The sequence below is a fragment of the Lissotriton vulgaris genome, chromosome 2_1 (genome assembly GCF_964263255.1).
Source record: "Lissotriton vulgaris chromosome 2_1, aLisVul1.2, whole genome shotgun sequence".
Classification (NCBI taxonomy): Eukaryota; Metazoa; Chordata; class Amphibia; order Caudata; family Salamandridae; genus Lissotriton; species Lissotriton vulgaris.
In genome coordinates, this window is record NC_141687.1 from 1001290731 (window position 1) to 1001315460 (window position 24730).

At 41.0% G+C, this 24730-nt stretch overlaps 1 protein-coding gene across 1 annotated transcript in view; it reads left to right on the forward strand.

Moving 5' to 3' along the window:
- LOC147731529 (sodium channel protein type 2 subunit alpha-like) overlaps window positions 1–5876 on the forward strand; it is an 860436-nt gene extending 854560 nt beyond the window's left edge. The window contains exons 26-27 of the mRNA XM_086956593.1: window positions 1599–1869; window positions 2563–5876. Of these exons, the coding sequence (XP_086812719.1) occupies window positions 1599–1869; window positions 2563–3761 (1470 nt within the window). The 3' untranslated portion in view covers window positions 3762–5876. The remainder of the gene's footprint in view (window positions 1–1598; window positions 1870–2562) is intronic.
- Window positions 5877–24730: the final 18854 nt, after the last annotated feature.

Consider the following 24730-nt stretch of genomic DNA (forward strand, 5'->3'; position numbering starts at 1 on the left):
CCCTTGGTTTTTAGTATTATGGATGATATTAACTATATCATCCATAATACTAAAACCAACGTAGCAATGCAAATAGCTGAGTAAATTCCTTTCACTGTTGTTTCCTAAATTGCATTTGCATGTCAGACATATATAATTTATTTGTACTAAATGTAATTTATTCTAGTTGCAAATCTAGTCCCACACACCCCTATCTCCTGTGAGTTGGCCGCAAACTAAGAAGACAACTGACGATATTTGAATCGCCGTTTTAGCAGTAGTTTCCTGCCGCTAAAACTGCGATAATTTTAACAAGGTTCTTGCTAATATGCCCCTTGGTTTTTAGTATTATGGATGATATTAACTATATCATCCATAATACTAAAACCAACGTAGCAATGCAAATAGCTGAGTAAATTCCTTTCACTGTTGTTTCCTAAATTGCATTTGCATGTCAGACATATATAATTTATTTGTACTAAATGTAATTTATTCTAGTTGCAAATAGATAGTGTTACACAAGTAGCAACACCCCGCCTGCAATTCCAAAAGTGTGGCACAGCACGTAATGGCATTGCATAACAGTGTTCATAATACGCCTATTTGTGAAGGCCACTAAAATGGTATTAGTGATTTAACATTTAGCCAGTTGTATTCCAAATGCTCACAACAAATCCACAGGTGCTAAATGAGTTTAAAAACACACAGTAACATTAATATTTGCAATGAAAGCAGACTGCAATAGAAATGGTCTAAAAGTATCAAGCTAATATCAGCAAAACCTAGAAATAAATCATAAAGTCACCATTCCGGACATTTTAAATTCTTATCAGACCAAGACTACAGGCAAAATGTGGAAAAGGTGCAAAAGTGAAAAAAAATGTTTTTAGACAGGACGTTCACATTTAGAAAAAATCTCCCTAAACATATATTTCTTCTTCGCAACAATTCATGAAGGTTCTAAAAAGTAAAGCAAAAACAATATGTTTAATGTTAATATTCTTTTGAAAGTAAATGCAATTTCTTGCAACATGGAATAAATGCAAATACTAGCTGAAAACATGCTAAAATGTAAATGAATGATCCAGAGGAACACTACAGGCCCACCATGCTTAAGCAGACCTAAGACCTTTAGTTCACCTGTGAGGCTTTGCTCTGATAAATTGTTAGACATGATTACAATAAGGGTGCAACGAATGCTTATTGCATTGGAATGTTTCCTCTTTTTTTAACTAACGTTATTTTGGACTAAAGCTAGAAATGAGACCACATATATTTTATGACTTAAGAACTTTCGGCCTGATCACAATCTTGGCGGATGGGTTACTCCATCATAACAGTGGCGGATATCCTGTCTGACAAAATATAAATCCCATAAGATATAATTGGATTTGTATTTCAGCAGACGGGATATCCCTCACTAATGTGACGTAGTAACCAATCCTACAATATCGTAATCAGGCCCTTTGTCTACTTGCAATACATTTGACCTTGCATACAGTTTTGTTTTCAAAATAAAAGACCAATAGATACTCAACCCCTATTTCAGAACAAGAAAAATAAATTGTCTGTAAAATGTGCATGTAGAAAAATAAATAACTTTTTGTTGTATTTTTCAGAATAAATTCCAAGGTGCTGTCTTTGATTTTGCGACACAGCAAGCATTTGACATCACCATCATGGTTCTTATTTGCCTTAACATGGTAACGATGATGATTGAAACGGATGACCAGAGTAAAGATATGGAGAACAATTTATACAATATTAACATGGTCTTCATTATCCTTTTCACTGGAGAATGCGTGCTCAAGTTGATCTCACTACGCCATTATTACTTCACCATTGGTTGGAATGTTTTTGATTTTGTGGTTGTGATTCTTTCCATCGTAGGTAAGTTAAAAAATATTCAAATAGACATCCATTGCATTTTTCAAATCTTATATGGCAAACATATTTAACTTTACATCAGTAATCCATTGTAAATATTTAATTACAATGTGATAACGTCCATGTTCAATATTCCATTGCCTTAGACAATCTTTTTTCAGAGTACTATCACACTGTCAAAAGTACAATCGATATATTTGTAATAGTTAGTTTTATGCTTTATTTCACATTTTCAAGTGCCCTCAGAATGCATGTTGCTGTGGAATGCTCTGAAATACCAAATATGTGTCATTGTTCACAAAAAGTAAATTGTTGCTGTGAACTATATCATGTCTCCTTAAAAAGGAATGTGATTAATGCTTTGAATCTATTAAAAGATTATTTTCTAAACATTTCTAGAGGTGAAAACATCAGAGTAATTATAAAAGTGTGGCAAGTACTACTTTAAAAAGAGTTATCATGTCATGCATGTAGATAGATATTTCAAGCAGGCAGCACCATTTCTATCTTGAAAGATATCACCTTCTACTTTTTACTTCCATGATTGATACACAATTGCTAGATATTTGAATAATGCAGCGTTTTGTAATTATTGTGAGATTAAAAGCTCACAGAGGCAAACGTACTGCAAACACATTGAATACTTTATACCAATGCAACCTTTTTCACAGTCTTTCTTTCTTTCTGTCTTTCTAGGTATGTTTCTATCTGAAATTATTGAAAAATACTTTGTTTCACCAACCTTGTTCAGAGTGATACGACTTGCCAGGATTGGTCGAATTTTGCGACTCATTAAAGGTGCCAAGGGAATACGCACACTTCTCTTTGCTTTGATGATGTCACTTCCTGCATTGTTTAACATTGGCCTATTGCTTTTCCTGGTGATGTTCATCTATGCGATATTTGGAATGTCCAACTTTGCCTATGTAAAGAGAGAATCAGGAATCGATGACATGTATAACTTTGAAACTTTTGGCAATAGTATGATCTGCCTGTTTATGATCACCACATCTGCTGGCTGGGATGGCTTGTTGAACCCAATTCTCAACAGTGGGCCACCAGATTGTGACCCAACAGTGGCTCACCCCGGAAGTAGCACTGTAAAAGGAGACTGTGGAAATCCTTCCGTTGGGATTTTCTTCTTTGTCAGTTACATCATCATATCATTTTTAGTTGTTGTTAACATGTACATTGCTGTTATATTGGAGAACTTCAGTGTTGCTACCGAAGAAAGTGCTGAACCCTTGGGTGAGGATGATTTTGAGATGTTCTACGAGGTCTGGGAAAAGTTTGATCCAAGCGCAAGCCAGTTTATAGAATTTAGTAATTTGACTAATTTTGCAGATGCATTGGATCCTCCTCTCCGCATAGCAAAGCCAAACAAAGTGCAGCTCATAGCAATGGACTTACCCATGGTAAGTGGTGACAGAATTCATTGCCTTGACATCCTATTTGCTTTTACAAAGCGTGTTTTGGGTGAAGGCGATGAAATGGATGCTTTACGTCAGCCAATGGAAGAACGATTTATGGCATCCAATCCTTCAAAAGTCTCCTATGAACCAATTACATCAACTCTACGACGGAAACAAGAGGAGCTATCTGCTATTGTTATTCAGCGCTGTTACCGACGCTACCTTTTGAGGAAAACAGTCAAGCGAGCTTCGTTTATGCACAGCAAGGATAAAAGCAAAGGTGGGGACAGCTCAATTACAAAAAAGGATCTTCTTAGTGACAGGCTAAATGGAAACTCTACAACAGAGAAAATGGACATGACTCCTTCCACTGCCTCTCCTCCTTCCTATGACAGTGTAACAAAGCCAGACAAAGAGAAGCACGAAAAAGACAAATCAGAAAGGGAAGACAAAGGCAAAGATGTTAGACATAACAGAAAATAGCATGTAAACAAAAAATCAGTTTGTGTGACAAATTGTTTACAGCCTGTGTGAGTGACAAATGTGTGTCAACAGGACTCCTTTAGGAGAGCTATGCCAAACTGACAGTTATTATAAATATGTACTTATAGTCAGTGCCTATAATAAGACAGTGACCTCTCGTCGGGGAATTACTCAAAGAAAAAAAGGGTGATACACTTGCCTGGAGAGTACTGTTTGCCCTTCCAGCTGACACTGCTGAAAAGGAGAGTCGGAATGACTACTCAAACTGTGGGGACCAGTTAAAGGGATACAAAACTATACTTTTTTGTGTGTTGAAACACTTTAGTACAATATCTGTATCAAATGTATCCACTGTTTGCATTTCAACTGCCATATTTGCCATACGTTTACAAAATCTATGTTGATCGGATCCATCATTTTTTTAATTCATAGGTTGTTTATTATATGTGACTATTTTTGTAAATGGGTTTTATGTTCGGGAAGGGGCGGGGTTGCCTACTACATAAAAGGTAAGAGGACCAGGTGTTCTGTGATATCTTTCTCTAAAAGACTTATAGAAAAGCTGATTTGCATGAAAGCATGCTGGACTCATAGGTCATGCATGAAAAACCACAAAATCACAAAAAACAACAGGTTTGTAACTTCGTCAGTGTTTCAGGGGTGACACTAAATTGTTGAGGTGCTTAACTTGTAATGTTGTCGCATCCACATGATTCTCAATGTGCCTGCAATGCCCACACAGACCGTGTGCAGGAAACAGACTGATTTTTAAGCCACTTAGGAAAACCCCCAACGAGCGAAAAACTTCATTCCAGGTTCTTGAAGCAAACATTAGGAACTTTCTCAAGTGCTCTTCTGTAGAAAAGAAAATACTTCATTAACCTTCCTTTTAATCAATTGACCAAAACAAACCCCTCTAAAAACGTTCTACATCATCCTGCAGTATTGTTTAGCCATCAATAGCTGTCAGCAAAGCTAATATTTGACTGCCACGCTCAGAAAATCTAATTCACATTGTGTAAATAGTTGTTTTACTCTGTGGTGGATGTTTGATAAAAAGATAATGGCCTGAGCACAGTACATGTTGCATCAAATATGTACCACAATAAGTGTAGTTTGCAAGCTTTCAACAATACTATATATTCTGTAACAATATAAATAGTTTGGACGCTGTCACAAATGCATGTTTATATTGCCTGTGCTGCTGTGTTCTGTTTCTTCCACTGTTGAGAAATCTTTGATATGGGAAGCCATACGTCAGTGGTAAAGTAAGACAAATTGGTCAACACAATCTAATTTCTTCATGTCATTAAGCAATAGATTGCTGCTACTTTACTTTCAAGTTTTATTTTTATTTGATATGTTGCATCATTTGGCAGTACTGCCAGGCTTCAATGGACATTTTTGACACTGCTCGAAAAGATATGGTTAGATTTTTCTAAGAAAATATAAATACTGTAAATATTCATTTTATTTTACTTTTCTGCATTTTGTACATAAGATAGGAAATTAAAATTAACTTCAGGCTGATGTCACTGTCACTTTTGTTACTTTACATTGACGAACTTCACAGAGTATGAGAAGATAAAGGGTTACAGAGCACAGTGAATGGAGGGTTTTAGACTTTACAAAATAGTTGGACAGATTTGTTGCTAAAAGATGTATGCAAAATGGTGGCCACAAGACACTTATTTTGGAATATTCTTTATTACCGAAGAAAGGCAAAGTTTTATTTTATTTCATTTTTTAGCTATGCCTGCATCAGACATTTCAAATATTTTTTTTATTTATAAAATCAGTAATCTGTCAGGGTTTGTTTGCCTGAGTTATTTCTACTCTTGATGATTCATGCTGCACCGGAACTGTTCGAAGGGAATGTGGGGTCTACAAAGTTTTTCCAGGAGAACAGGCGTGAATTCACATAAACAACCATGTTGGGTCATGTTCTGTTTCTTACACAATGAACATTAAACTTAGACTCCTTTTATGACAACTATTGACTTGTAGTGTGTTAGTGAATTGCATGCAGGAAAATGCTACTATTACCCGAAATAACAGTAAATAACATTACAAACAAACCAAAAGAATAAAGAATAAATTTTTTTATTGAATTAATTTGATCTCATCAGTGTTTTTTTCTATGGGTTTTCATGAATAGGTTGCATCAAAATGTAGGGAATAGATAAGATATGCCATACAAAACATTTGGTTCACTGTAACGTTGGAAATTCTCACAACTTGGCAGGAACAATACAAATGACTTTATTTTTACAAGACTTGCCATAAAAGAAATCACAAACTTTCTTTTCTAAATGGTCATAGTAAGGAACAAAAAAACGGAGGTTATACTTTTAGATGCAGACATTGTCTCTAAAAAACAAGTTTCCTTTCTTAAATCATGATATTGAGCAAGAGAAACAGTAATGTAAATAATTGGGAAACTCGGAAAACAAGTACAATTAGTTAAAAAATAGTGAAAGTCAGTAGTTTAAGTACTTTCTTCTATATTACTGCACTATTGAAAGAAATATGAGGCATATTAGCAAGAATCTCGTTAAAATTATCGCAGTTTTAGCAGCGACAATGGGGTTGCTAATATGCGTTATAGAATTCCAATAGAAGCCCAGGTTAGATGTCCTGCACATCTAACCTGGGCTTCTATTGGAATTCTATAATGCATATTAGCAAGCACATTATCGCCATTTTAGTGGCAGGATGATCATTTTAAAGAGGTTCTTGCTAATATGCCCCAATGTTTGTTAACAGGGAGTAAATCAGGTAACAAGTCAAAGTGAGTAAGGTTTCTTCAGACCTTTCAGCAACATTACTATAATTCATATCAGAAGACCAGCAGGAAGTGTGCTGCAATGTTCTGGAAGGTGGATTACTGTGAGTGCTTTAGACACAGAAGTATGTATAATGTGAATATAGGGGCTTAGTTACAAGCCCATTGCGCCACTGGTGCGTCACTTTTATTGACGCACTGGCAGCACAATGAGCTTCCCCATATTTAGAAAGGCCATTTAAAGTCCCCCTGCGTGACTTTTCAATGCCTTGTATATATTTTTTCATTTGACGCATTACTCTACATGAAAGGGGCGTCCTATGGGTGTTGCTCGCAACATCCATACAAAGTGACTCATTCCCAGATTTACAACATTTTGTTAATCTGGGAATGCGTTAGAATCCTACTCCGACTAAGGGGAGGCGTATGGAGGTGTAACAAGTAGAAATATTTTAATTTCTACTCATTTTTTCCTCTTCTATGTGTACTGCATTCTGCACCACTCATAGAAAGAGGAAAATGCCTTTAATAATCGTTTTTGTGCAGGAAGGTGTACCTTTCTCCACAAAAACAATCACATGGGTATCTGTGCTGGCCCGGGGCTGCTGTTTGTGCACGGGCGCAGGGAAGAAGGACAGGAATGCACCGTATCTTGTAGCATTTCTGCCCTTTTACTTTGACGCACAGCAGCGCAGCAGGAAGGCTTGCTGCGCTGACGTGCGTCAAAATATTGTAAATGAGGCCCATAATTTCTTAAGGTAAATGTTCTCAAACGCGAGGTAATAGCTAGATTGTTGTAGAATGTAGCAATTACCATAAGTACATAATGAAGTTGTTTGCAATATATGTGTGAGATTTGTGGCTTCTCTCTACATGTAGAAGGCACGTCATACAGAAAGCCGAACATACTTGTATTGGTGGGTGGCGGAGAGTTCACTAGAGTGCATGATGTCCAAAGGTACATCTGATTTTTCTGAGGTCAGTTTAATTTCCGAGTTTTTTTATGGACTGCTACTAGTATCCTAGTATTTTGAAGATATTGTAGATAGGCTTTGTTGCACTGGTGAGTGGTTTTGACAGATTTCAAATGGCAGTGGCTCAGCGAACCACTGCTTTTAGCAGCTTAAGCGGGGTGTCACTGGGCCCCATGGGCTGCTGAACTCACTCCCTTTAAAATATAACTCCACCTCCATACACTCATGACGAGCTGAGCTCGTCATGAACAATGGGAATGAAGAGGAGCCAGCACAGGAGGAAAATAACACTAGCATCGATGGTGTTAATTATTTATGTGCCACTTGTGTCTGCATGTTTACCGGTAAACGGTCATAAATATCACCCTTAGGAAATGTTATGTCAGGGTCCTGCGTAATTCGGCTGACCGGCACAGTGAAGAAAGCAGAAAAGGAAATTATGAAAATAGGGAACCACAGATATAGAAAAATGGAAAGTGTAAGTGATAGAGATAAAAACAAAATGTAAAAGTAGAAGGGGAGAAGAAAGAGGAGTAGATGCAAATGGAAAATAAAGAAAGAGAAGGGTGACCGAAAGGAAGATAACATGAAAGGGAAGAACCAAGGAAATGTGAAAGGTAGGGTGAATAGGTTAACGAAAGGCAGGGTGAATGACAGATAGGAGGGTGAAACAATGTACAAAATGCAAGGATAAAATGATAAATAGAAGGTGTAAAAGACTAATATCAGAAAGGTGAAAGCATGGACTGAAGAGTGAAAGGATGGCTTAGTAGCAGTCTGATTGAATGGTAGAATGAACAGGTGTGTGATGAGAAAGGTAGAGACATAGGATTGATGGGTAGAAAGATTTATAGATACAGAGATACAGTGATAGGTGCAAGATTGAATTTATACATGAAACAGTGAAAGGATAGAGGGATTGAAGTAAGTTTAGTTGAACGTGTGAGTGGATAGAAAAATGAAAGGAAGAGCAGGATGATGAATGAATAGATGGAAAGGTGAGAGGATGGATAGGTAAGATGGTTGAAAGAAGAAAGAAAGTTTGAATGAAACTCTTCCACGGAGGGTCGGGTTCGCTGGCTTTGCAGGCTCAGTGTGATTGGAGGTATGGCTCAAAGTGCGGGTGATTTTTATTTTCTGGCTACTCCCTTGTCAAATGGATATATCCACTTCAAAAGGTTGGACACATATTAGATGGAGGATTTCAGGGATGAGTTTCAATATATATTTATCACATTCGTCTTAGTTAGCCCCTTTCGAAACATCGATAATACCCAGATTGCTTTATAAAGAGTGTTTTTCTAGTTTAGAAGTGGCTCTGCCATTCACTGGAACAATGCAATCAAAAGTTGTGTGTCTTCTTTTATTACTCTTGATCTGAGATTAGGTGTCTCGCAACACTAATATTGATTGTCATACCGTGCTGGTCTTTCTTGATTGTTTAACATTTACATTGATTGTTTCTGTAACACCCATGACTGCCTAGATGTCTTGCAGGAGTATAAATAGACTGTACTTCCTATTGGGTCTTTTTCTTTGCTGGAAAATGTGGAGGAGATTCATATGTTTTGTGTTTCTTCTCAGATGCTGTTAGTGGTTGTTTCCTCTCTTTATTTGCTATTCTGCTTAAGGGACTTCACGTAGAATGACAGATTTAGTCCAAGGGCATTTTCATAATAGTTAGGAGAATGATTGTTACATAGGGGAAAACGACGGTCAGGTGGATGGATTAGCATGGGCACAGGAAGAGCTTTCTGTTCAGCAATGGCGAGAAGGAGCAGAGGGTATTAGAGTTCAGGTAGGGTATAGTTTCTAGAAAGGGAATTGGTCAGAAAAAGAAAGAGAGGAGGAAGGATGGGAGAGCGAAAGGAAGCAGAAAGAGCAATAGCAGATACCATTATCTAACCTGCAGTATTTGAGCCTCCTGGTGTGCTGAGCTTCTGTTGTGATGGAATTTAAGCTGCATACGGGTGGAAGAAAGAGTTTTGCTTTGACTTTTTTGTGGGATAAGGGCTTCATAGTTAAGTGTATTGATAGGAAACGAGTTAAAGTTTGGCAATTCATTTCAAGACTTTTGAGGGAAACTAAATTGAAGCCTACAAAGAAATATTTTTATGGGTGTTTCTGAGATTCTTTTTGATGTGGTACTAGATTCGAATGTTTTTGTAAAATTGCTTCCATTCATTTGTTTTCAAGTTAAAGGCAACAAGATTCGGTTTGGAGCAGAGCAGCCGCGGCCGGCAGTGGGAGTACCTGCAGGGCGGTGACGTGGGGAAGGGGCAGGGTGGGGGGTAGTAATGTATGGATTACGGAGCTTCCCAGGTAAGTAAACATTTAAATAATAAAAACGAACTTCGTTGAGTGCACTGCATCCCCAAATGCGATGCAGTGCGCGCAACGAAATTCATTTTATTTATTTAAATGTTTACTTACATGTAAAATTCCGTAATCCATACATTTCTACCCCCCCTCTCTGCCCCTCCCCCTCCCTACGTCACCGCCCTGCAGGTACTCCCACTGTCGGCCGTGGCTGGAGCAGAGTAGTACAGTGGCTTTGACTGTCCACTCCCTGGATCCTTCTTTGAATGCAGTTTGTAGTTGCATTTTGTAAGTGGTTTTGCAATTTATTTTTCGATTTCCTAAATACGCAGGCATGCACTTCTATATAAATTTGCAGGCAGATTTACAAGCTGCCGTTGCGTCACTTCTGTTACACAATGGCGTCGCAAACAATGCGCCGCGTTGCAACAAATTTACAATGTGATGCATTTAGGGAGATGCGTCACGTTGTAAAGCCCAATGCTACATTATACCTGTGTCAGGTATAATGTATGCAGGGTGGGCTTTCTGTCGCAAGGAAGCCTCGTAAAAGTGATGCAGTGAAATCTACAAAATTTCACTGAGCCCCTTTTACAACACCTCTGGGACAAAAACTTACGCCTGTTTGAAGCAGTCGTAAAGAGTGACGCAGAACAGCAAGTTTAGGCCACCCCTGAGCAGTGCTGGAGTTGCGTCACGCTTGTGACACGACTCCAGCACTGCGTCACCTTTACGCCAACAGATGCGTCACGCATCTGTCTGTCCTTGTGCCACGGTGCACCGCATTGTACACGCTGCACATCCATGTTGGCACAAGGGTTTTTTTACGTGTTGCATTATAACTGGCGCATTCCTGCTAATGTGCAGCAGGGATGCCCAAGTTCTTGTAAATCTGCCCCTTGGGCTTTGTGTTGCCTTTCTTCTTTTAGCCAATAATCTCCTGAGTACCTGTTATAATGCATTTCCTTTAGAGAAAGACATCCTTTTTTTCTCCAGTGATTGGGAGGAGTAATGGGGCTTTTAGTGCTGAGAATTATTTCTGTGTTTTATATTCAGCAAATTCCAATAAAAGCAACTTATTTTAGAGTGTGACAGATTTCTAATTATACCTCCAAAAAATCTATGATGTCCAATATATGAGCAATTTAGAAGATGGCAGACCAATTGAAGATGGCGGGTGACAGTGGTACAAGGTGAAAGCAGGTAGCAGCAGCAGATGGCAGCAGCAAGCAAACGGTGATAACATGTGGGAGCCTATAAAATCGTCTGCCGGTGCAAAATGCATGCAACATTTTTGTGTCACATAAAGAAGCAAACAAATAAAGCAGACAACAGACATTTTCCACTAAATTCATCCAAAACCGAAAGGTGCCCTTTTATTAAATTTTCTTCAAAGCGAAAAGTTTTCCTGAATTTTACACAATGATTTGAGGCGAAGTGTAGAGGGTAGCCGTTTAATCTAGTTTCATCTACGTCATGGCAACAGTTTTACCAACCACCACTAAGAATCCACTATGCTGAAATTACAGCTGCAGAGAATACCTCTACTGAGAATACCACTCCTAAGAATATCATTGTGTTTTATAAGCTAAGTACAAACATAAGTGCGCTAAACTTAAACCCAAACTTATACAGTAAAACAAAAACCTAAATAGTAACACTAAAATCTGAAACTTTACCTTAATCTACCCCTAAATTTAAACCTAAACTTAAACGTTACATTTTCCCATACAGTAGTGTTCACACTTAGCCAAACCTACCATCTTATTCTAAGCTTCTTACTAAAACTAAGGCTAAACCTATCTCATACCAAAACCAGTGGAAATACTAATCTTCTACTTATCTTATACTTAAATCTAAGGCTAAAGCTAACTCCTGCTTTAAGAAATTGGAGTATTAGCTAAGGGGATGAATACCCACCTCAAGTAATGACTACAACACTTGTCAGCGTGAGCCACTAACTTTATTAAATAAACCTGAGCTCAAACCCCTGGGACCTATGATGCAGAGCAGGCAGGCTTAACTTCGATGCAATGTGTAAAGTACATATGCAGTACCAAATCAATAATAAAGTCAAAACACAACAAGAAAAATGCCAAACCAATTTAGAAAAATATAGTACATATTAATAAATAAAAACAACACCAAACAACAAATCCAATAAGGGAAACCATAGATATGAATTAAACATTTTTAAAGTTCAATAAAGTGGCAAAAAGGGTTACGTGCCAACCGCAGTCATCTGGTTGAACTTGGCCGGTACTTAACGCACAAATTAGCACCGACCGCAATGAGTACAGAAACCAGATTCGTCCAGTCAGAAGTGTAATCTTTTAATTTAGTCTTAGAAATAGAAGTCAAAATTTAGCAGTGGGGTGAGGCAGCAGGCTGTGGCCAAAGAGGGCACCATGCTGTTGCTTAACCTGTGGACAAACTCTAGCTGAAGTTGTTCGCATTTGTCCAGAAAGCTTAGAGCAGAGGAAATTTGAATTTTGCACTCAGAAAAAGTTCCTTATGGGCTGGATACCTTTGGTGCAGTTGCTCAGTGAAGATTTCTATCTTTGGACATAGTCACTTTTCAGAGCTCAAATGTTTCCATCCGCCAAACCTGCAGGCTGTAGCCGAAGAGGCCTCCGTACTTAACATACTTTCTCCATGTGGTCCTGCTGATTTGAAACTGCTGGTGCGGAAAACCTCCAAGTGGGAGAAATCTGAATCTTTGGCCCAGGAGTAACACACCTTCATATGTCGTCCTTGGCATGTTTGTCCCAGTCCTCTGGTGGCCTTGAAGGGCAAAACATTTCTAAGTCTCAGGTTTTAAGACGTGTTAGAAGTACACTTTGACTATAGGCAAGGGTCCAGGACCCTTGTAACAGCACTTGAGGGTCAAGACTCACACCAACAGAGGCCAGCTGCAGGGTCCAGGTCAGGTCCATTTGGAACTGGTCAGATTGCAATCTTCAGGATAGGCCTCTTGTAGTTTTTGGTGTTCCAGTAACTGAACAGGACGTCACCCTTATGACCCTTGGAGTTTAATTATTCATCCTGGGTACAAGAGTGAGACCAGGTCCAGTCTTCAGGGGTCTTCTTAGGCATGAGACAGTAGATCCAGTCATTTGCTGTAATTCCAGACATCCAGAAAGTGTCACAAGGAGAGCACTGTTGGTACCACATTTATGACTTGCATCAGCCTGTAGATGAAACTCTTTCCCATTCCTAACCAATAGGTCAAGCCAAGAGGTACTTTATTTCAGCCTCACAAGGTCATAAAAGCCATAACACCAATAGTGTAAAAGTTCCATGGGGCAGCCCTACCCACTTTGGCAGAACTTCCTGTGTGCACTACTGCAAAAAAACATGCCCACTCAGGAGTTCTAGACATGGAAATGACCAAGCCCTCCGCTGTGGTCAAGCTAAATGAATTCTGGAGTCAGCTTTACACCCACTGGGATTGGTGTCTGATGGGGGAATAATGAAGAGCCCTGCCCAGGTGTCAGCTAATATTTTCCTGTGTTAGGGTAGGCCTCTTTAATCAAGTACCTGTGCACAGGTCATCCTGTAAGAGGAATAGATCACTTCACACAACAAAGCCTTTGTCCTGCTTTGGGAGCAGTTTTTCACACCTGATCAAGGAGACCATTCTGCTGCCAGTGACAGTTGGAACTCATGCACATGGGCCTCCAAAGGTTTAGTGAGGGAAAAGTTAACTTTCTAAAAGTACCTTTTTCCAAAATATTTATTATAAATCCAACTTCATCAGTGAATTGGGGGTTCCATAAATATTTCCGAAAGTCCAAGAATTAAATTTTGTAGCTGCTTCCTAGCTCGAGATAACACTATTATATGTAGTATATTATTCCAATGCTTTCCTTTGAAACAGCCAACCCTGCTACTGTAAAAATAGCTTTTGTTGACTTTTCACTGTAAAGACATATACAAAAATAAACGTTTACATGTCCTACTTTAAATACTGTGCTTCCTGCCTTTTGGGCAGCAAAGCTAACTTAGGGGGTGACTTAAACAGTATATAAAAGGGAGGTTTAGGCCCGTCAAAGTGAGATATTTTGACAGATAAAATGTACAAATTAAAACTGCACAGTTAGGCTACAAATGGTAGGCCTGCAGTCATCTTTACACTGTCACTGTAGTAGAGTGCACAATGGGTATTGCAGTCCACTTGTGATATTTAACTTACATGCTCTGTGTATACTTTTGTACCATATACTAGGTAAGACATGAGTAATTTTCTTTAGTTACAATTAAAATTGTATATCTGGAAACTATGTTACTGCAAGAAAGAGACAGTAAAAAATAGCATGCTGCCACACATAGCCAGATAGCTAAGAATATTACTTCGAGCACCATTAAATGCAGTTGTACTATAGGTACAAACACACCAATGTTGCTACATATTCAATGAAACATGCAGTGATCAAGTAATTGAAAAAGTAATAGTTTCCTGTCCTTAATTAAAATCAGATTAAATAATAGAAAAACAACAAACCATTAAAATTACACTTTTTACATCCATTCTACATATTTTCAAATTATTTCTAATATAGTAAATATTTAAAACATATTTATGTAGTACTTTTATCCCACGTCTCATCTTGACATCCATTTTAATAATAAGCCTCTAAAAAAAGATGTGCTTTGTTATAACAAATGTTCAACTTCTTAAACACTACGTAACATTTCTTTTAGTTTCATAAATATAACAGAAAAAACACTCCAAGTTTAATACATCATGTTATCTTCTTGTATTTTGTAACACATTCAGACATGGATAATATATGACGAACGTTCTGTCTTTTCATCATAGGTATTAGCTTAAGTTTTCAGATGCAGAATAGTGCAAAAAAAGATAAGGTCCTGTAGAGATACTTGATCCTGCTCACACAGCCGTCAAGTGATTCAATTACTTTCATTTCAGTCTCTTTGAAGTTCTCATTTTTAGTATGCATTTTTTTCACTTCCTTTGATTGAAGGTTTTCTTAAATGACCTCAAGGTAGGCCTTTTCCCACAGGGCTTGTCACATGAGCATGAAGATATTCTTTTTACGCAGTGTTTGGTCAAAATTATAGCATACTTACTTGGATAGCTTAGTTATACATTTTAAAGCCTATTTCAATAAATTCCTACTTTCCTTTTATTCTTATTATGTCCGATGAGTTCAGTTTTGTATTTATCTTAGATATGTGCTTGTTCCAATTTAAATCCTTGGTGAACCCTGTATGTCCACACAAGACCTAAAAGAACCAGAGGGGGAAGTCTTAAGGCCATACCTGTAATTTAGGATTCTCTTATATATTTTAAAGATTATATTTTCTGAATCCAATTCTAGTCTTAAGACATAGGTTTTGGAACTTTGGTACAAAGCAATCCATTTCTTATAGATTGCTCCTTCTACTGATTGACGTTTGCCTTTTGGACCACCAACATATCTAAACAGAGGTTCTCTTGAGTCTGTAAGTGAGTACAATTCTTTGTAAAAGGAGCATGTATTGGGATGTGTTCCCAGGCAATAGTGCTGATGTTCATGTCTGGGGTCAATAAATGCTGGTTTGGTATTGCCATCAACTCTTCGATTGCTTCAACCTTTTCTCTTTTGTGTTCGTGAACTGTAGTGTTAGAGCCTCCTGTAAGAACTGTAATCTCTGGGTATTTTAGTTCGATTTCATTTACATTAAAATCATTTAGATATTCATCGTACTGTTTGTCCGGAGGAATACAAATGTTTATAATTATCAGAATATCCTCCTCTTCACCTCCTTTTTCCTTGACATCTCTTGCGATATTCAATACTTTTATTATTAAGAATCTATCTTGCTCTTCATAAATTTGAGTTAAATCTGCTTTCAATAAATCCTTTCTTATTTTCTCTTTTATTTATTTTTGGCCAGCGTTGCTTAACTCTATATCAATCATGTTCTCTCCTATTTCTATTTCATATGTGTTAAATCTGTCAGCTTTAGAGTGGTCTTCCCCCAAACTGTTTGCCTCTCCTCCTCCATTTTAATTAACTTATTTTTGTTGGCCTTAGGTCTCTGTGCACGTTACCACATTCTGGCTCGTACGGGGAAGGGTGTGAAGGGCCGATTCAAATTTGCTGAGTGTAAGGGCTCCTGTAGGAGAACATGATTGCATCAAGGCAGCAATAATAGGTGCTCCTTGCTTATAAAGGATCTTGTGAGAAATGAATACAGCTTTAAACTTTGTAAACTTCTCAATAGGCAGCCAGTGGAGCTTACCGAAGAGCTGAGTGACCAAGCAGAATTGTGGGAGAGCAAAAAGAAGCTGAGCTGCAGCATTTTGGATGAACTGTAGTCGGCTCAAGACCAATCTTTTGGCACCCAAATAAAGAATGTTGCAGTAGTCCAGGCGTGTGATAACAAAGGATTGTACAATCAGTTGGCGAACTGGTAGAGTAAAGAATCCCATGATCGATTTCAGACTTCTCAAGATGCCAAAGATGTAGCCTGCTACATTTTTGACCAGGGATTCAGAGTTATCCACCCATCCATACACTGAGGATTTTTACCACCGACGTGGGTTCGGGAGAAGGCCCTAGCACTTCTGGCCACCATTGGTCTCCCCAGAGGTGGGCGTGGCTGCCTAACAGAAGGATCTCAGTTTTAATAGCATTGAGATTTAGGCAAATATTGTGCATCCAGCTGGAGACTGCTGTTAGACAGTTTTTTTTAATTGGCACGGTCATCGGCTGACTCCATACACGGGTTAATGAATAACCGAGTGTCGTCAGTTCAGGACACCAATGAGATTCCAAAGGATTTCGACCAAAGGTTTGATGTAGATATTAAAAAGAGTAGGGCTAAGCACTGAGCTCTGGAAAGATGTATGTACCAGCGCTCTATGGGATGATGTGAAAGGGTGACATATTACTTTAAAAGGGCAGTCCACTAAAAAGGAGGTAAATCAAGTCAAGGCTTTGCCCCACACCCCCAATTTACACAGACGACGTAACAGGACCACATGGGAGACTGAATCAAAAGCAGCACTTAAGTACCAGGGAATCAGTTACTGGGATTTTCCCATTTCTGCAGTACCGCAAAATGTCTCAGTTAAAATCGATAGAGCAGTTTCTGTGCTGAGTGATGGCCTAAACCTATTCTGTGAGTAGTCTGGTATTTGATTTTGCTCTAAAACATTAGCCAGGAGATTGCTCACATGTTTCTCCAAAACCTTAGATTAAAAAATGTAATAGGGAGATCGGGCTGTAGTTTTCTGGCTGGGCAGCATCTAGTGAAGACTTTTGTAAGAGGGGAATAACCTTACCATGTTTCCATGACACTGGAGACACTGCAATGCACAAAGAAAGATTGGCCAGTTCCAGAAAGATAGGTGTGATGTAGTACATTTTCGGCTGTATTATGATTTCTGGGCGACTTTGTTACTTGAGCCAGCTTGGAGCCAGGGCAGGGGAGTCAGAAAATTCCATGCACATCAAAGACACTGTCTAGAAGCTTCTCCCACCTCCTAGAATAAGGACACCAGAAAATAAGAACAGAACCTCAGCCACCAACTATTAAGTTCACTCATGGACCCCTAGAAGGGCTCACAGAGGGCGGCCTGCTGCTGTGACTTCCTGTGCATTCTGCAAGATTGCTTTGCTGTATCTGGAAGGACTGCTTTGCTGCCTGGGGCCTGCCTTGAACCCTCATAGGCCAGGTCTGCTGTTGAGGCCTTCACCATACACCAGGACTACCAGAGTGACTCCAAGGGCTAGTTTGCTGGCTTCCTGTTCAGAGCCACAGGGACACAGAAGGCACACACCATATAGTACTCGCAGCTGGACCCAGTGTGAACGAGTTCTGAATTCCCAAGTGTACACACAAGTCCCGGACCCTTGGTTGTGGTGCTAAAAATGCCCAGATGGGCAAATCCCAAAATGGAGGAGTTTTGGCTCAAAACTGCTCTGAGAACCAGGAAGAGACCAGGACCAACAAGCTCACCTAGCAGCTCAAGGTGCATCGGATTGAATTTGCGGGTTGTCCAACTACAGTCTTCGCCATAGCAGCAAATCCTGTTCAACGGTCCTTCGCCAAAGGGGTATCCAGCATCATGGAACTGCCTCGTGGAACTGATTGCTTAGTTGTCATTACTTTTTCCCGTACCTTCCATCTCCAGAAATGTCTCCATTAAACAGAAAGAATTTGTCAGAGGATTAAATACTTGACTGTTACGTTTTTTTATTTTCACACATAATTTTAGAGCCGATTGGATACCTGGCTTTACAGTTTGTTTTTAAGTTGTCATTCTTCTCCTCTGCTTGGTCTTTTGCATATTATGTTTATTTCTTCTTCTTCTTTTGTTATTTAATTGAACCTCCTCCTTTCCCTTAAACATTGGCAATACGTTGTGCTAATTTGTTTTTTCTTCCTGCTCTATTTCGCCGTTAACATTTTCATTCCAGCATGCTTGAATTCATGGGATTCCATTTATTTCAACTTGACATCAGAAGTATTCTTTGTTTTTTTTTCTTTTTGGATCATCTATTTCATCACTAATATAATTTTCCACCTAGTTCTTCTCTATACCACAAATCTTACAGCCAATTTGAAGCATTATATTGTCTTTACCTGGTTCCTTTATGCTTAATGCAGTCAAGATTATGATGAGCAAATCAAATTTATGATCTGAATCTTTTGCAAAGTTTTCCAATTACTTTATCATTGAGTCAATCAATCATTCAGAAGTTTGTTAAGCGCAACTACTCACCTGTAAGGATCTCAAGGTGCTAGGGGTGGGTGCAGGATCCATTCCATCAAGGAGGGGGTCTGTCGAAGAGCCATGTTTTGAGGTTTCTAGCGCAGATGGGGAGCAATGTTGTCTGTCTGAGGTGGAGCAGAGGGGGTGTTCCAGGCTTTGGCAGAGAGGAAAGAGAAGGAACAGCCTCCCGATCTGGTCTTTCTGGTGCAGGGGACCATGGCGTAGGAGAGCTGGGATGATCATAGGGTTCTTTGAGGTGCGTGGAATTTGAGTCAGCTGTTCAGGTATGATGGTCCGGTGCTGTGGAGGGCCTTGTGCGTGTGGGTGAGTATCTTAAAGGTGATTCTCGCCTCGACGGGGAGCCAGTGGAGTGTGCGCAGGTGCTTGGAGATGTCGCAGTGCTTTGGCAGGTTGAGGATCAGTCTTGTGGCGGCGTTTAGGATGTTCTGTAGCTTGTGGGGAGGTTTTAGTTTATTCTGGCGTAGAGTGCATTGCCGTAGTCGAGTCTGCTGGTGACCAGGGCGTGAGTGGAGTGGCGGTCTTTCTATGTTCGAGGGAGATCCATTTGAAGGTCTTAAGAAGGAGGCGGAGGGTGTGAAAGCAGGAAGATGTGACGGAGTTGATCTGGCGGTCCATTTTGAGCTCGAATTCCAGGATGATTCCCATGTTGCATAGCATATGTGGTACGTGAGGGTTGGCGGGTTTCCGAGGGCGGGGGCCACCAGGTGTCGCTTCAGGCATCGGGGTTTGGGCCCATGATGAGTACTTCTGTTATGCTGTTGTTTAGTTGTAGGTTGCTTTTTTTCGTCCATTTGGCAATGGCTTCCATGCCTTCTCTAAAGTTGTGTCTGGCTGTGTTGGGTTCATTGAAGAGGATGAGTTGGGTGTCGTCTGCCTACAACTCAATGTTGAGTCCGTTGGTTCTGACAATGGGTGCGAGCGGAGCCATGTAGAGGTTTAAGAGTGTCAGGCTGAGGGAGGAGCCCTGGGGGACTCCGCAGGTGGTAGGTGAAGGGTCAGAGAGGAAAGGGGGTAGTCTGACCAGCTGCATTCTGCCGGAGAGGAAGGTGCGGCTCATTCCTGCGTTGTGGAGTCTGCGTGTTAGGGTGCAGTAAGAGACTGTGTCGAAGGCCGCTGAGAGGTCGAGGAGGATGAGGGCTACTGTTTCTCCTTTGTCCAGTAGGGTGGGGATGTCGTCTGTTGCGGCGAGGAGGGCAGTTTCTGTACCGTGTTTTTTTCTGAAGCCGGATTCGGAGGAGTCGAGAATATTGTGCTCTTCGATGAATGTGGCGAGTTGGCTGTTGATGGCTTTCTAGAGGACTCTGGCTGGGAACGGGAGCAGGGAGATGGGTCTGTAGTTTTTGAGGTCGGTGGGGCCCGCTGAGGGTTTCTTCAGCAGGGGGTTGACCTCAGCATCTTTCCAGTTGTCGAGGAACAAGGCAGTCGCCAGGGGGTGGTTGATGGTGTGGCGGAGCAGAGGTGCGATGGTGTCGGCGGCTCTGTTGAAGGTGTGGTGGATGCAAGGGTCTGTGGGTGCCCCTGAGTGGATTTACTTCATTGTCTTCATTGTGTCTTCGGTGGTATGGGCTGTCCAGTTGTCAATCGCTGGTGCCCGGATGTTGGGGGTGGGTGGGGAGGTTTCAGTGTGTGGTTGTCTTTGTCAAAATTGTTGTAGATGCTCTTGATTTTGTGGTGGAAAAAGTTGCTAAGTTTGTCACCAAGGTCTTGTGAGGGAGGGATGTCAGTGGACTCGCTGGTGGGTTGGGCGAATTTCTTGATGAGGTGAAAGAGTTCCTTGCTGTCTTCAATCGCTTTTTTCCTCGTTTCTCTGATGAGTTGGTGGTGAGCCTTGGTGGTGGTTCTGAAGTTGTGGGTTTCTGTGGATTTGGTGTTCCTCCAGGCCTTTCCAAGGCGGCCGCAAGTTCGTCTGGACTCTCGAAGCTAGGTGGTAAACCATCTGTCTTTCTTGGCGTGGGTATTGTTGTTGTTCTTGAGGGTGCTATGGCGTTGCCGCTGTCTGAGATCCATCTGTGGAGGGTTCCGGCTGCGGTGTTGGGGTTGTCGTTTTCCATGATGGTTGGGGTGGAGTTGTTGAGTGAGGAGGTGAGCTGGTCGTCTGTGATTTTTGTCCAGTTTCTTCGTGGGAGCAGGTGTTGGTGTCTGTGGATGGTGGGTATTCTGAAGGTGAAGTGGACTCAACGATGGTCTGTCCATGGGAGTTTGGTGTGGTGTGGCTGAAGGTGAAGGAGTTTCCTATAGTTAAGAGAGGGCTAAGGGTATGTCCTGCTGAGTGCGTAGGCTCAGTCACGATCTGGCGAAGTCCAATGTTGTGGAGGTTGTCCAGGAGGGATGCAGTGTTGGGGTCCAGTTGGTTGTCAAGGTGGAAGTTGAGGTCTCCCAGCTGGGTGTAGTTGGTGGATGCGATGGCCTGCGGGGAGATGATGTCTGTCATGGAGTTGGCAAAGGGTCCGCAGGGTCCAGGGGGTCAGTAGATGAGGGTTCCCCGGAGGGTGGCAGTGGAGCTGGTCAGTATCTTGAAGTGAAGGTGTTCTATCAGGTCTGTGTGCTCGTCGGGGAGTGTGCCCAGGCATAGGGTGGATTTGTGGATGATGATGATTCCTCCTCCCAGGCGGGTGGGGCGGTCCTTCCTGGAGATCTTGTATCCTAGGGGGATGGCTATGGCGATGTCCGGTCCAAAGGTTGTGTTGGTCCAGGTTTCAGTGAAGAATGCTGCGTCCGGGGTGGTGCTGTTGAGGAGGTCCCAGATTTCAGTGGTATGTTTGCGGAGTGATCGGACATTGAGGAGGATGCATTGCACGGTCTTCGGTTCGGTTGTGTTCTTGTGGGCGGGTTGTGCTGGATCCGTGTTCTTGCGGTGCTGTTGGTGTACCTGCAGCAGTGACAGCTGAAGGGTCCGTGGTCGTCGGCTGGTGATGCTTGCTTGCAGTTATTGTTCCAGCCTGGGTTGAGTGTGTGGAGTGCTGCTGGGTCGTAGCATTGGCGGGGCTGAGGTCCAGGGTTTCTGGTGCTGGTCGGGTTGCGGACAGGCGCAGACAGCTTGCCTTTGGTGCGCCAGCGGCATGTCCAGGCAGTGGCTGCCATTAAGTAGGGATCAGGGAGGGCTGGACAGCTGGGAGGCGGGAGCAGGGAGGGGAGTTGACTTGGTCGCGCTGGGGGGAGGGGCAGTGGGGGCAGCAGGGAGGGGGAAAAACAAAATGGGAAAGGAGGAGAGGGGAAAAGGGGGAAAGGAGAAGACAAGCAGAGCACAAGAAAGTGCAGAAAGCAGAGAAAGAGCAGAAATATAGATTTTGAAAAGGGAGTGTAAAATGAGTGAAAACGAGTGGAAAAACAGAGCGGAAAGCAGGAGACAGAGGTCCACTGGACCACCAGGGATGAGGCGCAGGTGAGCCTGTGTGTGGAGGGGGGATTAGAACACTCACACTTTAGAGTGCAGGGCCTGGAGGAGGCCTCACTTAGTGGTGGAGCTGCAAGGGTGGGAGGGCAATTTCACTGACAAAGAGTCAGTGGTCTTGCTCGCCTATCCGCGTAGTGGCCGCCATTAGGTAGGGGTCGGGGCAAGCTGGACAGTGGGAGGCGGGAGCAGGAAGGGGAGCAGGATTGGTCGCGCTGGTCATTCTGGGAGGAGGGACAGCAGGGGCAGCAGTGGCGTGGGAAAAACGGGTGGGAAAGGAGGAGAGTGGGAAAAAATAGAAGCCAAGCAGAGGACAGGAAAGTGCAGAAAGCAAAAAAAAAGCAGAAACATAGTTTTAGAAAAGAGGGTGAAAAAACGAGTGAAACAAGTGGAAAAACAGAGTGGAAAGCGGGAGACAGAGGTCCACTGGACCACCAGGAATGAGGCGCTGGTGAACCTGCAGGTGGAGGAGGGCCTCGGACACTTACACTAGAGAGTGCAGGGGCTGGGGGAGGCCTCGCTCAATGGTGGAGCTAAGAGGGTGGGAGAGCAATTTCACAAAGAGTCAGTGGTCGAAAACACTATAGGGGAATATTTACTAGGAAACTGTTGGAGTGCGGCGTTAAGCCAAGAAGGCTAATGCTGCGCTCCAACAGTTTCCAAACACAGGGATGCACCGTACTTAAAAGAATACGGTGCACCCCTGCCTTTCCCTTAGCGTTGGTGGTAAATATAGGCACCTAGCACCAACACAAACACTCTTGCACCGTCATGTCAGGGTGCCTGCGTTGGAGGGAAAAATGGTTTATTTGCAGGAAGGTGTCCCTTCCTGCACATTAACAATCAGTAATGGTGTTTTGTCACTACTATGTGTGCTGCAAAATGCAGCACACATAGAAACAGCAAAAACGCAAAATAAAGCATTTCTCCTCGTTTCACCATGTTCAGACCAGGTTTTCCCTGGTCTTAATTTTGGTACCACCCCATATTTACTCCACCATTTTAAAAATGGGATAGCCTCAAAATCAATGGGTGTTGCAGCAGAATGCCCACTGCAAGGATAATGGCACACCTCTTTCACGCTAAGTTTAGCATGAAAGGGGACCTTATTCACAAGGCAGCGTAAGCCACGCTAAGTATTATTTTTGGAATTTTGATTTGGAAAGACCCCACAATCGTTAATAATCGTTTTCTCATTGATTTTGATTTTGGTGAAAAAGTCTATTTCATATTCATACTGTTAGTGTTAGAGTATTAATATTATTTTTATTTCCAGGATCCTACTTTTTCTCTTTTATGCTTTTATAATCCAAAACTTTTTGAATTAATCTTTTCCAATGTCTCTAAATTCATTTTGTGGTCATTGCTGTCTTTATGAATTATTTGATTTTTTTTGCATGTATCACCATTTTTTTCTCCTTGATTTTTACATTTTAAATAATTTCCTTATAGGTGGGACTTTCCTTCTTATATAATATTCGTGCCCTATTGACTGTTTACTATTTCAGCAATCTTATTTAATCCTGGACGTTTGTTCTTTTGATTCCATCCTTGTATATAAGGATTTTTTATATCAAATTTTAAAACATCTCTTTTTATTGTTGCATTCCTTAGAGTTCTAATCCCATACTCATTGATTTATGATTCTATTTGTGATTGCAGTGCTCTGTCTTCATCTCTTTACAGTTACACTTTTGGTGCCTTGGATTTCACCATTTCTGCTGCAAACATTTAATTTGTGCACTCTTCTAATGTCGCTTTCAGTTACTCTACATAAAAGGTAACCTTTTATTAAAGTTGCACTTAACCCCTCTTATGTATCCACTGACTCTTACAAATCTTTATTCACTTTATTTTCTTATCACTCCACTGCTACCAATACTTTTAATTTTATTTTTGAGACTCTCAATGTTAACACCTAGGAGTTGTAAAAGTCTGTTAAAGCAACGCGATGCATGACTTGTGTAAAGTTACACACATTTTAAAGATGCACCCTCTTATCAGGTCTTTAAGATCAAAAGATTCTACTTCCCAACAATTATCCAGAAATCATAAGTATTTCCACTGGTTCACTGATTACCAGTCTCTGGTCAGCATCATCTGCTATTTCTTAGAGATCAATGAGATCAATATGTATTTCCCATCCAGGGTCTTTTTGCAATTATTTAAAGTTTATTTCACAGCCTCTATAAACTAAATTATCTGCAGTCCACAAAAATTGATTGTGTCATCGACACAGGTCATGCACAGACCAAATACAGACCGATGTTTACAATTTGTCATTATTCACTACAATCACAACCAGCTTTATGGTAAAAAACAAAAAAACTAAAACAAAGGTGATGCTTCACTTGCCACAATGAAGTTGCCCGCACTCCATCACTTGCCTTGAACCAGCTCACTCCTCACTCCCCTTTGAAATATCCAAAATGGCCAAAATCTGCCATTGAAATCTGCTGCAACTACTACAACATGGCTACAGGTATACCTGCCATGTTCGGCCACTATCTCTTTCCTCTTCATCTTTTGAGCACCGTCACCATGGGGCAGCTCAGTTCCGAAATGAGAAACAGTAAAATTTTTAAATTCAAAAGCTTTATTCGATTATTTTTAAGAACAATCATAAAAGCGTACAGAAAATATACAGTATACATCCGATATCACAAACTGTAAAAAAAGAAAGAACAATTTAAAAACGTTAAAAAATGCAGAACATGGACATTGAGATAGTGCCGCTCATAACATCTA